Source organism: Pieris napi, chromosome 8, assembly GCF_905475465.1.
Source record: "Pieris napi chromosome 8, ilPieNapi1.2, whole genome shotgun sequence".
In the NCBI taxonomy this organism is placed as follows: Eukaryota; Metazoa; Arthropoda; class Insecta; order Lepidoptera; family Pieridae; genus Pieris; species Pieris napi.
The window spans coordinates 4097227-4113166 of NC_062241.1; the positions used below are offsets into that span (position 1 = coordinate 4097227).

At 32.6% G+C, this 15940-nt stretch overlaps 1 protein-coding gene across 1 annotated transcript in view; it reads right to left on the reverse strand.

The window, feature by feature from the left end:
- Positions 1-15940, reverse strand: part of LOC125051876 (transcription factor LBX2) — a 59469-nt gene that overhangs the window by 34229 nt on the left and 9300 nt on the right. Inside the window, exon 3 of the mRNA XM_047652483.1 lies at positions 6142-6380. Coding sequence (XP_047508439.1) covers positions 6142-6380 — 239 coding nt within the window. The remainder of the gene's footprint in view (positions 1-6141; positions 6381-15940) is intronic.

Below are 15940 nucleotides of genomic sequence, written 5' to 3' on the forward strand. Positions count from 1 at the left end.
CACGTACCTTTAAACCTCTAACAAAAACTTTTTTTTTGTTGTTCGAGGCTCTTAGTTTGGAGCTACTTGCGGGAGTAACAACTATCTGTTACGCCAACGACACTCTCGTGGATGCTAGCGTGTTTTTTTTATAGTTTCTAACAAAACCTAACCTAACCTATCACATTAACTTGCTTGCATACAAAAAGACGGCAGTTGAGATGTGGTAAAGACTTTTGTTGTTGAATAATTTCATACAAATTAATTTATTACTTATTATTTAGTTTATATATTAAGTAAATACTTTAATAAATTCACCAACCTCGTTAATATGTCAACAATTTAGTAATTATTTTGTCATTGCATTATTTTGTCGCCTGAACTAAACAAATAATGGTGTCTCTATTCAAAATAATAGGGAGTAAATCAAAAGTGGAATCCAAGCACAGCTACCCATTGCGGATGGCTTCCTAAAATTAAAACGTTGCTTTTTGTTAACCCCCCGTCGCCCGCCACGCACCCACTACCCCCCTCTGCTAGGGTTGACTAAATTTATTTAAATAAGTTAAATTTTATTATATATTTAAAAAAATAGGAATCAAAAAGGCTTTTATTTTTACTTGCGCATAGATAATTTCGATATATTTTATAATTTCAATAGCTTCATTGTGTATCGTAATGTTAGTAAGTAGCATTGAAATTATACAAACTTCTGCAACATAAAAACCCCAAATTGGTAAATAAATAATGAAAAGAACGCCGCTATGGTTCCCACCATTTCATCATACACAGAATTTGCATTTATTGTATGAACCAAATTTAACCGTACTATGTAAGTAGTAGTATATAAAATAGTAAGTCATGTAAAAAATCATGTGTCATCTCTGATTATAAAAATAAATTGTGACAACCCTATTATACCTCCCTACCTTTCAGAGCACGGGATGATTTAAATTAATTATGTTTAGTTAATAGGCGAATATTAAGGGCTGTTCTGCGTTTATTTTACTTCGCTTTAAACGTTTTCATCCGGAATATTTTCTTGTCTTTAGATTTGTTCTTGAGTCTCGACTGCGGCTCGTATTGAACAGCTCTATATTTAAGTTTTAATTAGTAATTTCTTATCTAAAAATTATTCCGTAATTAAATGCAACATTAGAGGATAAACTAAGGCCTATTTTATTTATTTCTTTCTTCAGGAATTGTTTAATACACATAAGGTTCGATTCAGAGCAAAATAACTATTATTTTTAGATCATTAGTCATTCAAAATAATGAATAGACACGATGTATAGAGCTATTTATCTATAAGTAATCTTATAGCTACATATATCTATATTATACAAGAAAACACTAAGACAAATCAGATTACATTGATAAACAAAATTTACGAAACAGAAAAGTCAATTAAGTACATTAATGGATAAAAAAAAGAAAACGGAAACTAAGCATTAAACAAATGACCATAAACAAAAAACTATATTGTATAAACTTCTTAAAATATTTCCTCTCACCCTCTTTGATAAGGTGGAAAATATCTTCATAAATTGTATTGTTATTTGTTAGCTAAACCCGAAACATAATACCGCAGATAATTCCGTTATCAAGTCTATTATAAAGATTGCTATATTATTATTCACTCTCGATTTCTGGAACTATAAAACTAGACGACGTATGACTATGTAAATGAGCAAAAACAATAAAAACTATTAACATTAGAGCGTGTTTTCTTTACCTAATGAGTCGGCGCTCGTTTGATGCGCCGCTGTCGCCGGCCGCCCCGCTAACAATCCATCAAAATTTAATAGCCACCACAGGGAAGGATTCAGACACGTAGAGGCCCCGAATATTTATATATGGATAAGTGGAAAGAAAAAAACTTAATCTAAAAGTACGCAAATTAGAGTGATTTATTAATAGATAGATTTTATTCTCGTTTCGTCAAAATCCTTCTACTTTTAACAAAAAAAATGAACATATTTGGATATTGTAAAGGTAATTATCACTGTTTTAGTACACGTTTCCCGAACACTTATTTACTATCTTACCTTACTGTTAATGATTGGGGCCCCAACATCGGTCGGGCCCAAACTAACAGCGTATTAATAGCCCGTCATTCATTTAAATACCTCATCGACTCAATTCAAATTTGATGAGCCCGACGGATTGATTTATTTAGGGTCAATTTATGATCCCATTAACTGGCTACCTCACTTTATCTAAGCTGAGTTTATGTCCGTTTTAGGAGCGTATTTGGACTTTGGAATGTCGGGTCTAAGCTGCTTGAATTGTGAAGCCAGAAGGCAAACGGCAAATTTATTTACAAATTTGGCCCATATGAACCATCATATGATTAATTCAAGTAATAACTTGATAGTGATTTTTATATTGCAGTATTTAGTTTATAAACCTTGCATTGTGGTTCGGCCTAGGTACTGCTGGATCGATATTTCTGATCGATCCAGCAGTACCTAGGCCGACCTACTGGTCCGCGACCTCAGCCAACAAGGCCGAGTAAGGTACGCCGTACGATAGGCCTGGTATTCGCCTATAATAAACGCCTAGGTACTGCTGGAGGGACAGAGTGGATGAATACTTGCAGCAGCTGAAATTCAGCAATTGGCTGGAATCTCATTTCGGAGACCAAGACACTTGGTAGCAGAACTAGCGGCGTGAGTGTGTATTGTGGTTGTATGAAATTTATATTTGTCTTATAAATAATTCTGACAAATGGAAAAATAAGTACATGTTCTGCGAATAAGAACTTTCCCACGATAATTTATACTCATTATGTTATGTTATGGTTGTAATGGTTGCCTAGCAACGCATCAAGTGGATACAAAATGATGACTTTGTTTCTTGTTACTTTACATTAGTAATATACTTTGATAATATACTTTGATTACATATACTACATATAATATAGTTTATAAGTTTTTCTAACATCAAATAAATCATTACATTTGTCAAATATTATTGTTTTAGAATAGTTTCATATATATTAGCAATATACAGTAATGATTTTATCATATTACAATTTTTTATAACCCACTTTTTCCTGTAGGCAACAATTATGGGATCCCCTCACTGGGATCACCGAAAAATAGCGACTCATTTAATTGATAGACTTTTAAATCGCCCCTTTGTTATTATAAGTAAGTAAGACGAAAATATAGGTTATATACGCAAATTTTTGCCCCTCTGTTTCATTCTTCTCTCGAATTCTGTTCCATTTTCCTATTCATTTATTTATTAAGTAGGCAAAAATAATTAACACTCTTTATCAATAATCGCTTAGCAAAAGATGGCCGTTAATTGTCCTTACAACCTAATTAAGATATTTTTAATAATAATAATAATTTAAAATTTAAACAAATTTAAAAAGGTTGGTCCCAGTGACAGTGTACCTTTAACTTATTTCGCAATGTTACGCACTAAATTCTGCATGGACAATCCCCTATCATGCAAATGAAAAAGATTGTTCTATCCAATATTGCTCAAAATCGATTCCCTATAGCTTCGTTTGGGTTTTTGTCTCCCGTCCGGTGTTAATTGACTCCCAAATTGGGACGCAAACACGTGACCCTTATCGTCGCAATGGGGAGCTGTAGAAATGTTTATCTTACCAGTATAAAGTGATAGTTATAATTTAGTTTCGTTATCGGACGTTAAAAATATATAATAAAACGCGTAATTACAATTATTATGGACCGTGTCGTGTGTGTGTGTACCTACGATTAAGCACTATTAATCATAATAATGAAGTATCAAGTGGAAAGAAAATTATGACTTTGTTTCTTGATACTTCTCACACTAGTAATATACTTTCTTTTCGGATACATCTTTGCTATCAAACAGAATAATTTAGTTTATTAGTTGTACATTATTTTTTATTATAACGCCCTTTAGACAACAATTATGAGTTTTCCTCATTGGGGTCAACGAGAAAGTAGCAACTCATTTTATTGATAGACTTTTAAGGGATGATCCGTTTGTTATTATAAGAAAGATAGTTAAGACAAAATATTCTAAAATTCATTTTCTTTTCATTAATTTATTAAACAGACAAAACAAAGAGTTTTTATGACTTTTTTGTGTTTCTTTATAAACAGTGGTTAGTTTATTGAATGATCGCGAGTGTAACTACTAGAAGTCGAAGGGCTTCTGAGAAAAACACTTAAATAATAAAATACCCTGGGTAAACCGCTTAACTGTGATATTGTCTCGTGTGCTGGTGTCTTTAATTAGTGACTCCAGATGTGCCTCGTCGCGGGGGACTGCCACCTTGGTGATTGTATAATTATCTTTTGAGAGCTCCACGATAGGTAAGTAACAGGCGATAGCGTAAAAATATTTACATTATTAAAATTAAATGGTAATTAGTTTTTTTTTAATTGTGTGTGGAGTATATTATTAGATAAAATAAAAAATAAAAAAATCAGTGGAGCTACAACCTCTTTGGGTCTGGGTCTCAGATTTCTGGATCTGTTTCATGATAATTTTTCAATGTATTAGGCAAGTTGGTGATCAGCCTCCAGACACCAGTATCCGTTTCCTCGCGATGTTTTCCTTCACCGTTCGAGCGAATGTTAAATGGGCATATAGAAAGAAACTCCATTGGTGCACAGCCGGGGATCGAGCCTACGACCTCAGGGATGAGAGTCGCACGCTGAAGCCACTAGCCTAACACTGTTATCGCTGCACAAAAATTTAATGGATTTTTTAATTAATAGGTACAATATCGGTCCTAAAACATACCCAAATGGTATTTTCAGATTTTGGTGTAAAAAAAGCAATCATCATTTATGTTGGTAAGTACCCCATACAAAACACTACAGTACTGTAGGTACACTTATAAAAAAATGTTTCTAAACATACATTTACTGACAGTTCTCAATATAAGAACGTAAGAAAATTACTGGCATTAAACTGTTGTAATGTATTTTATTCGATATTTAAAATTACTTTACATAGCATAGAAACGCTATATGCCATCCCTTAAGCTGCGCATGCTTCACAAGCGTTTAATTTGGTTAGATTTCCGAGAAAGGCCGAACGAGGTGACGAGCCATTAAGTAATTAGTCCGTGTGTTTACGCTCACTGATAGATATGCTCATTATCACCACGATTATATTTATAATTCATTATTTAATTGTCTGCACGAATGACACACTTCGGGAATGAGGTGCTAAGGGACATAATTTCTTTGAAATCTTAAATTCAATTGGCCTTATATATTTTATATTACCGACTGAACCTTCGTGATATTCAGTCCAAGTTTCGATTACCGGCTAAACAATTATTGTTTCGGGTTAGATGCCTCAAAAGGATTACCGTGTTTTGTCCTACGTAAACGGCGTATTAATTGTTACACCTTTTTCATATATTGTTTACCGGCATTAATACTCAAAGTTCTTTAAATAAACTTCGGAACAAATTATAAATAAATTAAAAGGTCTTTGACTAGAGTCTTTAAAAAGCGATCTTGTGTATAACTTTTGGAAAAATTATCCAATAAATGATTATTTTCGTGAGACACTGTAGTTGACATAAATTTAATAAAGTATGATGTGATATGTACGATACAAATAATATAAGAATTGACTTTGACTAACAATGTAAAATGTAAAATTCCTTAAGACAAATTTGCGCGCCATTGAGTGTAGCAGAATATGCGAACTTACGATTGTACCACCTTACACATTTTTGTACCATATTCGTGCAATAAATAAATAATTATTATTAACAGAACAGGAGCAAAAATCAAGAAAAGAGTACCATTCCCTGAAAAGTCGGCAACACCCGCTAGCCGCCGATGTTGCAGGCGTCACTTTATTCAAAGTGCCTCTTTTACCCATAAAACACATATGAATATCGATAAATTATTAATATATTCGAAGACTCATTGGTCTAGTGGTTAGTACCCCTGACTGCGAATCCATGGGTCCCGGGTTCGATCCCCGGCTGAGACGAACATCGATGTGATGAGCATTTGGTGTTGTGCTTAGGTCTTGGGTGTTTAAATATGTATTTATATGTCTATTGTCTATATATCTATGATATGTATGTATATCCGTTGCCTAGTACCCATAACACAAGCTTCACCAGCTTAGCATGGGACTCGGTCAATTGGTGTGAATTGTCTTAAAAAAAAAAATTACCTGTGTCTCAGTCACATTAAGAAGTTTCGCCATATCTGCTCTCTCGCCTGATGACAAATATTTCTTGACTTCGAATAACTTCTCCAGCTCGAAGATCTGTCGTCCAGTGAAAGTGGTTCTTGCCTTCTTGCGTCTACCAACACCTGCATCCTCTCCTTCTTCACTGGTCATGGACCCTTCGCCACCAAGAGGTGATCGGACGTCATCTGTTGACTTCTTGCGTTTTATTAGCTTTGAATCTAGAAAAAATATAAAAATCAATTGCAAGTAATTGGGAAGTATATATTATTCTTATCTCTATAATGGACAAATCTATCCCACTATGAGAAGAATAAAATGAATGTATTGGACGAAAACACAAATATACCGTATTTACAATTTTCTTAAAATAATAATAATAATTTTAAAAATTCAATAGAAAATTAAAAAAAAAATAATTTTAAAGTTTGGTCCATGAAACAGTGTACCTTTAACGCTGGCAACATTTCCCCGCTGTATGAGGATACTTATTTGTTGAGAGAGGTAAGCACCAGCTCTGGGGTCACCGGTACTATCTACCAGGCGCCAACTTAAATCTTTAAGTAGCCTGTGCACTTGAACCCCATGACCTAAGAGTCTCTACTCCAAAGGGAATAAAATCAAAGTTAGAGGAAAGACTCTTATATTGGAGCCGTTAATTATAAAGATTAAAATAAATTATATCTAACAAAAAACTAAAAACCGCGGTGACTCCCTTTAATTTCAGCTTTAATTTACCCTTAAAAATAATTATATTTTTATTATTCTTTGTGTTATAGTTAACCATAGTTGTCATGTCATGTATTTTACAATAGATGATAACTTATACTGTAGAAAATGTATTACATGTGGTGTACTTTAATGACATTAGGTAAAAAATAGTCTAATTTTATTAATTTAAAATGAACGATAAATTATCAATATGCAATCCGTAAATTGAAACCCGGAGATGCGCTTTTGATCTGTCACTTCAAACCCAACTCGAGAGCCAGTTGCTAAAAATAATAAATTCACTAGAATTCAACAATTTTGACGCTTAGCATTTGGCGTACGATATATAAATTGTTCATTGCTAATGTTTCCTCTTAATGCCACTAAATCAGCGGCTATATTGCTCTCAGCTTATAATTTAAGCACGTTATAGGTAGATTATTGCTTCTCTCATTAAATATGTGATATACGACAAATTATATTCTAGTGGTAGGGCTAATTTTGTATTTTGTTTATGTTATGACAAAATATATGTTTATTTCCAAGAGTTAAGATGGATTATTCTATAACGACGTTATGTGGTTTAATTGTGCTTATTAATAACTATATAGATATATTAAACAAAATAAACATGAAATTACAATACACGTATTCCTGGAATGCAAAACTGTAGCTTCCCAACAAACAGAAATGTCGAAGCAATAAGGTAGCTCCGTAAAGCTTGCGAAGTGCCCAGGATGGAGCTAGGCTGGCTTAATAATTAGCCAGAACTTAACGCACAACGGACTAAATGGGCGTCTAAGTGTGGGAACTGAGTACACACTACGCTAACATGATATTAATTGTGATAGTTTGAATGTGCTAAAAGTATCAAAAATATATTCTTCACGTATTAAAAAAGTTATCAAAAAGTATATAATGTTAAAATATTCTTAACAATCGTCTCTATCTATAGAGGTTCATGTATACTCTTACACAAATGGAATGATCAAAGGTATTTCAAATAGGTGTAATTGGCAATAAGCAGGCGATAAATGCGACGTATTGCAAGCAAGCCCTTTGGAGCGACGACAATTAATATTTTTGGCTCGGTAGCAAATATGCATGCTTTTTACTCTTATTTAACGTGATCTAAATATAATTAGCTCTCATTCATACGTTTGTAAATATCCTAATTTTAAATTAATTTTAATTCGTTTTTTATTAAAAACATTGGCAAGTTGTGAGATCTTTTGTTTATTTTTTTTGTTCTTTTGTTTCAATCAACTACCTCTTTGGTTTCTTGAATGTATATATTAGAAATTTTTTATTTTATCTCGCTTTTTTTGATAAATAACACTCGTTTGATAAGAACAAAATTTTCGGTAACTATTTGAATACTTATACGTATAACTTTATGCATTATGTAACTTAGTTTCTTACTAATTGTTGTTTTATATATAGTTATAGCATAATTAAAATTATGAACATAAAACAAAACACAATTTGCATATAGTAGATGGCAAATTGATAGTAGGAATTAATGCATACATTTTATTTGTTGCGTACATATACTGTAGAAGCTAGTTCTGTATACATATTGTTATGTGAAGATGGTTAAATGTTATCTAATTACCAAGAACTGCGATGTTAATGATCATACATAAAAATATGTTACGTGAGAAATTATACTAACCGTGTGACATAAGAAGGTAAACACGCGCACAAGAGGAGCGAATAAAACCTACAACCTGTAGCGGTCTAGGCTTTAGATAGGCTTCTGTAAATGATTTCTGTACATATGCCGTCTGTTTTTCTCACAATTTTTTCGCTAGCCAGTGTTATTTGCACACAAAGAAAGAAAATTTTAGGCATTGCCGACCTGAACGACCTTAGGATGCCGAGGCGCATGCTCAGGCCAACACTGTTCTTCTAAGCTTTAAGAAGTTGTTACGAAATAAATTTAAATTACGTACCTATTTACTAGTGGGAAAAAGCCAAATGATATTCATTTGTTTATTTATTCTAACGATGTTGGGATACATGAAAAATGAGCTTCAGGAATTCTCGCTAAGGCTTTTACCCTGTGTAAGGTATTAAAAGTTTAAAATTCTTTCGTGGATGTCTTTATTAAGCAATTTATTTTACACATTGCAGAACACATATTTGTAAACATTCCCGCTTCGCTTGTACCGTGAACCCTACCTAATGCAAAATAACAGCTGAATCTGCTTACTCTGGAGTCACACGTCGCCTAAGACTAGATATTAATTACATTTCGCGAAATATGAGACGTTCTTCACATTGTTGATGTTACTTTGTATTACTTATATTAATATATACACCCTTATAAAATCTATTTCAGTCAATTGCACCGTTTTAATTATCATCCGTCCGTTTTTATCACAGCGTTAACACTATTTGACAGAAAGAGATGAAAGAGTATTTTAGTTGTGACTGTGCAATTGGACTGAAACAGTTTTTATGAATGATATTCACTAAAAGCACCTTCAAATGAATATAACTTATAGAATGTTTAAACTTTAAAACGAATATGAGGTACATATGAGAACAATGAGAGTCCTTCTATTCTATGCTATATCTATGTTAACGTAAAATTGTAAACACCGTTAGATTGTAATCTATCTCGCGAGATTATAAACTGTCGAAAGATTGTGAACCTCAGCTTACTGCTTACAATTTAACGTATTATTATTCGGTAGATTGTACTACACTAACTTAGTTATCATTCAAACTTCTTTGGTCAATTACAGATTAATTTTACTTTCCAACAATTTCATATAACTACCGAATAATTATACGTTAAATTGTAAGCAGTTCGTTGAGGTTCACAATCTTTCGACAGTTTATAATCTCGCGAGATAGATTACAATCTAACGGTGTTTACAATTTTACGGTGACATCTATATATCAATTATAAACATTACTTTATTAACGGAAATCAAGTTATAATCATTGGTTAAGTCAGGTGAGTTGGTGAAACTAAGCATGAAGGCGACCCACTTTCAAATATTTCCCTAGCCGATGAAATACCAAACTTTATTTCTCCATTAAATAAAGTTCCGAACCATCTAGATTCTAGAATCTAGATCAATCATACGCCGACGTTTCCTAGATTATAATCACGAATTTTCTGTAGCTAGACGTAGAACCAGGCATAATATCTACTCTTTATACATTATTATTTATAAAATAACTATTCTCGATTCATTATTTTATACTGACAAGTAACGCACAAATATATAGTAACGCACACACACATACACAGGGTAGTGGACCTTGAATTGTTTTCTGATTATACACTTAGATTATATTTTTGCTGTTGGCAACTTAAATAAATAACAATACAAACTACGCTTTAATCAACAATAAGACAGGAAACTTCAGCGCTATAAAGACAAATGCTTTACGACGCTCTCTAGAAACAAAAATAACACATTAAACTTTTATTCGAGAGCAAATTAACAGCGTTTTAACGTTTACTATTGTCGATAAAGTAGCGGTCGGGCGGAAAAATAAATTAGCTTAGGATTAGGATAGGGCCCAGCTGGGTTCGCGAACACGCAGGAAATGCACGCCTGTGTAAACATTGTGGTCCAGTGACGTCACAGGAATGACTTCCGAGAATAGGACATCTACAGCAAAAGTGCAAGTCATAGTTTAAACTATATCATGTTTACATACAATTACGTTATAGACAAATTAGAAAAATAAATTTTATTTAATTTTATAGCAAACTAGCCGACCGATCTGACCCGGCAAACGTCGTTTTGCCATGTATATTTATTTATAGTATTTTTTTTTTAAATTCAATAAAAATAACTATCTACAATAATAAAACATAGGGGTTGATCGTAGCGGGGTGAAAATTAGAGGTTGTATGTATTTTTGTATGCTGTATCACAAAAAAATAAAAACAAAATAAATTGTCTAAAAAATAAAAATAAAGATTTTCGGTTGGGCACTCCTTATCATTTAGGAGTTTGAAAGATAGATAGTAGCCGATGCTCTGAGTTACTGCATATGCATAAAAAAATATAAGAATCGGTCGAGCCGTTTAAGAGGAGTATGGGAACGAACATTGTGACACGAGAATTTTATATATACAGAGATATTATATGTAGGCATTCAACTATTATGTAGGAACAAAAGCTAGTCAAAGGTAATTGTAATAAATTAATTTAAATTAAGATTTACGGGTTTACTAAACTCACTGAAAACTTTAATTTCCCAATCAATCAACAGTCGTATTCCCAAAGCTCTTCACCTAATTCTAAAAACGGTTAATAATTAACCAGAAGTGCATCTAAATCACACAATCCATCAATCAAGAATGGTGTAACCCCAAACATCGTTAGATCGACAACGCGCTAAACATTTAACATCAAAGTGGGACATTCACTATTTATTGCGCTATTAACTTGCGGGAGAAAAGAAAATAATTGACGTTAGTTATTATTGAAATCGTTAAGAGCTTTAATTCAATTATGGATCTGGGAACTACATAATTAACGTCTTTGATGTGCCAAATATTATGATGCTCTTAGATTTAAACGCTGATTTGTTCGAGACAAATTCTTTGAGAATTGACTACAGAACCTAAAACGTGTACGAAAATATTTAAAAAATAAATCAGTGGCGCTCAACCTTTTTAGGTCTGGGCCTCAGATGTTTGTATCTGTTTTATGATCGTTTGTCAATCTAATTGACAAGTAGCGTTCGAGCGAATGTTAAGCGCACATAGACAGAAAGTCCATGGGTGCACAGGCGGGAATAGAACCTACGACGTCAGAGACGAGAGCCGCACGTCGAAGCCACTAGGCCCACAATGTTCATACGAAAATATTTATCTGTAATTAATAATGAAACGATTCACTGATTAAACTGGCCTATGTTTTGACTCTCATCCCTGAGGTAGTAGGCTCGAACTCCGGCTGCGTCACCACTGGACGTTCTCAGTGAGCATTTAACACTTGCACATACAATCAAACAATAGTCAAATGTACCCATACACGAGGATGCGTGATGAATGTCATTAAAGTGGATGAAGTGAGAGACCAGTAGGACTACCCCTTCGGTATAAGCGTAAATGTATAAATAAATAGTCAATAGTCCTTTATATATGTATAGTAAGTTTGTAGATATAGTATATACGTATACAATTATTGTTGATCTATTTTATTTTTTTATTACATGAATTGGTGTAGTATCAATTAATCAAATAATGCCATAGATTGTAAATCTTAAAAAAAACGAAGTAAAATCAATCTGACTTAATTATTTTTGTACGTCCAAAGATATTCATGAATTTTTGAAACAACTCTATAAATAAACTAATAAGATGTACATTTATTCAATACAGGATTGTAAAATACTTGCGAAGATGAGAGATAAATAAAAGAATTTGGAGGAGGCCTTCACTCCGTCGTAGGTTGTGTACTTATATTAAATATAATAATAATATAAACATAATGTAATCCTCATTATCATATTTATATTCAACTAGCAGACTCGGCCAAGCGTTGCAGTGGCTAAGATTTTTGTTATATGTACTATCTAAGTAGTAACCTATTCAAGGGAAACGGTAGGAGAACACCAGTCATAGGGACCACCATGCTTTTTTTGGTGGTTATGCCATTAAATTGTAGCTTATGTGAAACGTTGGTACTTTCAACACAGCGCCATCTGTTAGAATTGTGACTATCAAATAATGAACAAATATTTTGCAACAAAATAATATTGCGGGTATAAATTCAGATGTAAGCTATCCTATCTTTTAAGTTGGATCAAACTAACACGGTGTGCAAATTTGATTGATATCGGATCGGTAGTTTAGTAGTCCATAGCGGACAAACAACGTGACACGTAATTTATATATATTAAGATAATTTTAAAGAAAGTAAATCTACTTAACGTAACACTGAATGATGACATCAGTATATTCCCATAGCGTTGACTTTTCACAGTTAATTTAATCTACATGCAATAAGATCTACATGTATTCTAAATAGGCATAAAGTAATTAGATGTCTACTGTTTTGCTATATTAAGTAACTGGTAACCGTGAGAATGTTAAGTGTTATCTTTTATGGCAAAGCCGTTATAAAATATGTAGGAAAAATACAAACTTTTTTTTTTAATTTCTTTATTTTACAATATATGTAATCACAATATGTTACATTAGAAAACCGCTGTGGTTTGTATTAATGTAACCATAGCAGTCTTGTTTAGGAGCGCGACAAATGCATATAAAAGTAGTTTTTTAATGTAATTGTTATTGACTAGGTAACATTTGTAGCCCTAAGATAGCTTAAGCCTGCAAATCAACCCTGGACTCGTGCCTTCGAATCACAGCAATGGACTTATCTATTTGCGCATTTACTACTGCGGCATTTAAAACTCATACGGTGAAGAAAAAAGATATTTCTTAGATCGAAATGCACTGTGTATGTTCGGCACAGCCGAACCAACTTCTCTATTAAAAAAAAACCTATATACCAAAGATTTTAGACTAAAAGCAAGGGTTGTAGCGCCACTTTTTTGGTGTCAGAACATCCCAGAGCCACAGTGTGACTTCATTGGAGATAGTGTGGCAGTGTCGGCATGTTGATATTTTTCACAATAGTATTTATGAATTTAAAAGGATTATTCGCGGTGAAGACTTTTTGTCATTAAATTTAATATATGTACATATTATAATATACTGTATGTAATTGTTAATATTTAGTAAACCAGCAACTAAGATTTCACTAAAATGCTGTGTACAGATGTAATTGGACTTCTGGTTTACAAATGTTGTCTAGTGCGTAATAACTGTATGTATTTAACCAATCTGTTTTCTGTTTCTGTACCTAAAATATATAAAAAAATCCGTCCCATTATAGTACGTATTAGTCGTTGAGTATGGTAAGGTTATACACTATATTCCTACGCGTACACGCGTGCACTAATAGTATCTGAGTACATGGCCTACTAACTAGATTTTTTGCGACCTCTTCAGAATTCGTCATAAATTTACACACCTTAGATGTCTATTAATAAAGACCATTCCGTAAGCATATCGCATTAATAGAGAAATGCGGCCGGGGACTTTATTTTATAATATGTATCTAATAATAAAAATTTAAATTATAGCTATTAAGCTTAATAAGATTGATTAATTTTAATTTTATTTCGCTTCGCATATAACAATAATCCACGGAAACAAATCATTACATGTATGATTTACTATTAAGTCGACTTAAACTAGTTGTAAACTAAAGTGGTCCTTTACCATGCTTACACTGAAGAATACAAAATCGTTGTGTCGATTTCTATTTAGAGCTTCTGTATAGTGCACTTATTCGCGAACTGGTAATCTAGACAAGTGATTTATCTAAGTAGTGTGGAGTGTAGAAGATTAAAGCGATCGGTGGAAGCTTAAGTGTCCGCAAATATAGACTTTATATGTGTTCGGTGAGGAGCGATAGCGGAGCTGCATTAAAAAGATATTATTAGCCAGAATCAGAACTGAGCAAATAATATTCTTCTAGTAGTCCTCTAGATGTGCTTAAGATAGCTTTATATATAATCGTATTTAATATTCCAAGACAAAAACATATTTGTGAAACTCAATAATAATAGGAAATTTATATTCTCGCCAGCGCTTCATCGTTTCGCTTGTTTCGCTTCGAAATTTATTTGGAGTGACATTCGCACTTAGGTATAGTTCAATTTTTAACAGCGAACTGATAAATGAAACATCTACATTAATATTATAAATGGAAGATACATTAAGTACATAAAAAGACAAGACTTTTCATTAATTAGATATCTCCTTTCAAACTAAGGGGTTCAGAATCGAGACAATTACGTTAAAAATATATTACGTCGTATTTATAGGTAAGGTTAGATATAAATCTGCATATACATAGTTTTATCTTAAGACATCTACTGGTTTTGAAGTGTAGGCGAAAGCTAGTTTATAGTATAATATGTATTAGCTATAAAAGTAGAAATATATTTTGCTGTTCTGTTGATGACACCCAGCGGTTTTGAAGTCTAAGTGATTTGACGATGTATTACTTCGCCGTACGGCCAAGTGTTAATTGCGCAAATAAAGAGAAAATTCCATTGGTTTTGGCATTCGAGGGATAAAACCACTTTGGTTTAGATTTAGCATGTGCTTATCGTAGAATAATAGTTGAAGGTTCCTAAATCTTCTTGTGCTTTAATATATATATAATGTATTTAGACGATAATAAATATTTATATTTACATATTTAGCTCCATAAATCATATAATCTGTGCTATAGCAAAGGATTTATCTATGTCAAGTGTCACATACTATCCCCATTGACGAGCTAATACCCAAGTTAAACCATAGACTAATAATAATCCAGTCATATTTATTATCTGTATTAAATATTTAAAAATAAATTGGCAACCCCGACGACGCAGCTGCATCGCTTGATAGCTTATTGCTCGGACATTCGAATTTAATTTTACCAACATCTATATGCATTCGAATTTGTCAATGCAGACTCTATTTTGAGTACATTAGAAATCAATGTTGCTTAGCCGATGTATTTATAAAGTTGTGCAAAATGGCTCTCGATTAAAACGCCACAATAAATGCAAGCCAAAGACTTGAGATTAGAATGAAGCTATTTTCGCCACATTATGTTTTGCAAATCAAATGGACTTTAAAGCTTATATGTAATGTTTTATTAAAGTACATTTTGTTACGTCGTTCAAACTATTCATTAAGTAAAAATAAAACGACTGCAATTCTATAAAAGAATTCTTGAACGAAACTATTCTAGAATAGCTTGATTAAATGCATCAATTTATACATTTTTTTATTAAAGGTTAATACATTGTGTTTCTAAAATATTTGAGTAGTAGAAGGCAATGTCAGATTCACAAAAATAAAAATAGCTTAACGCAATATTTTTTTCGTTTGATTTACTATTAAACTTGTAACCTAACCTATATAAATATTTTGGCTAACCATACATAATTTTAAATAAGATCTACACTGTAAAGATAAGGAATATGAATTTAAATACAATTTTCAAAAGTAAAAAAT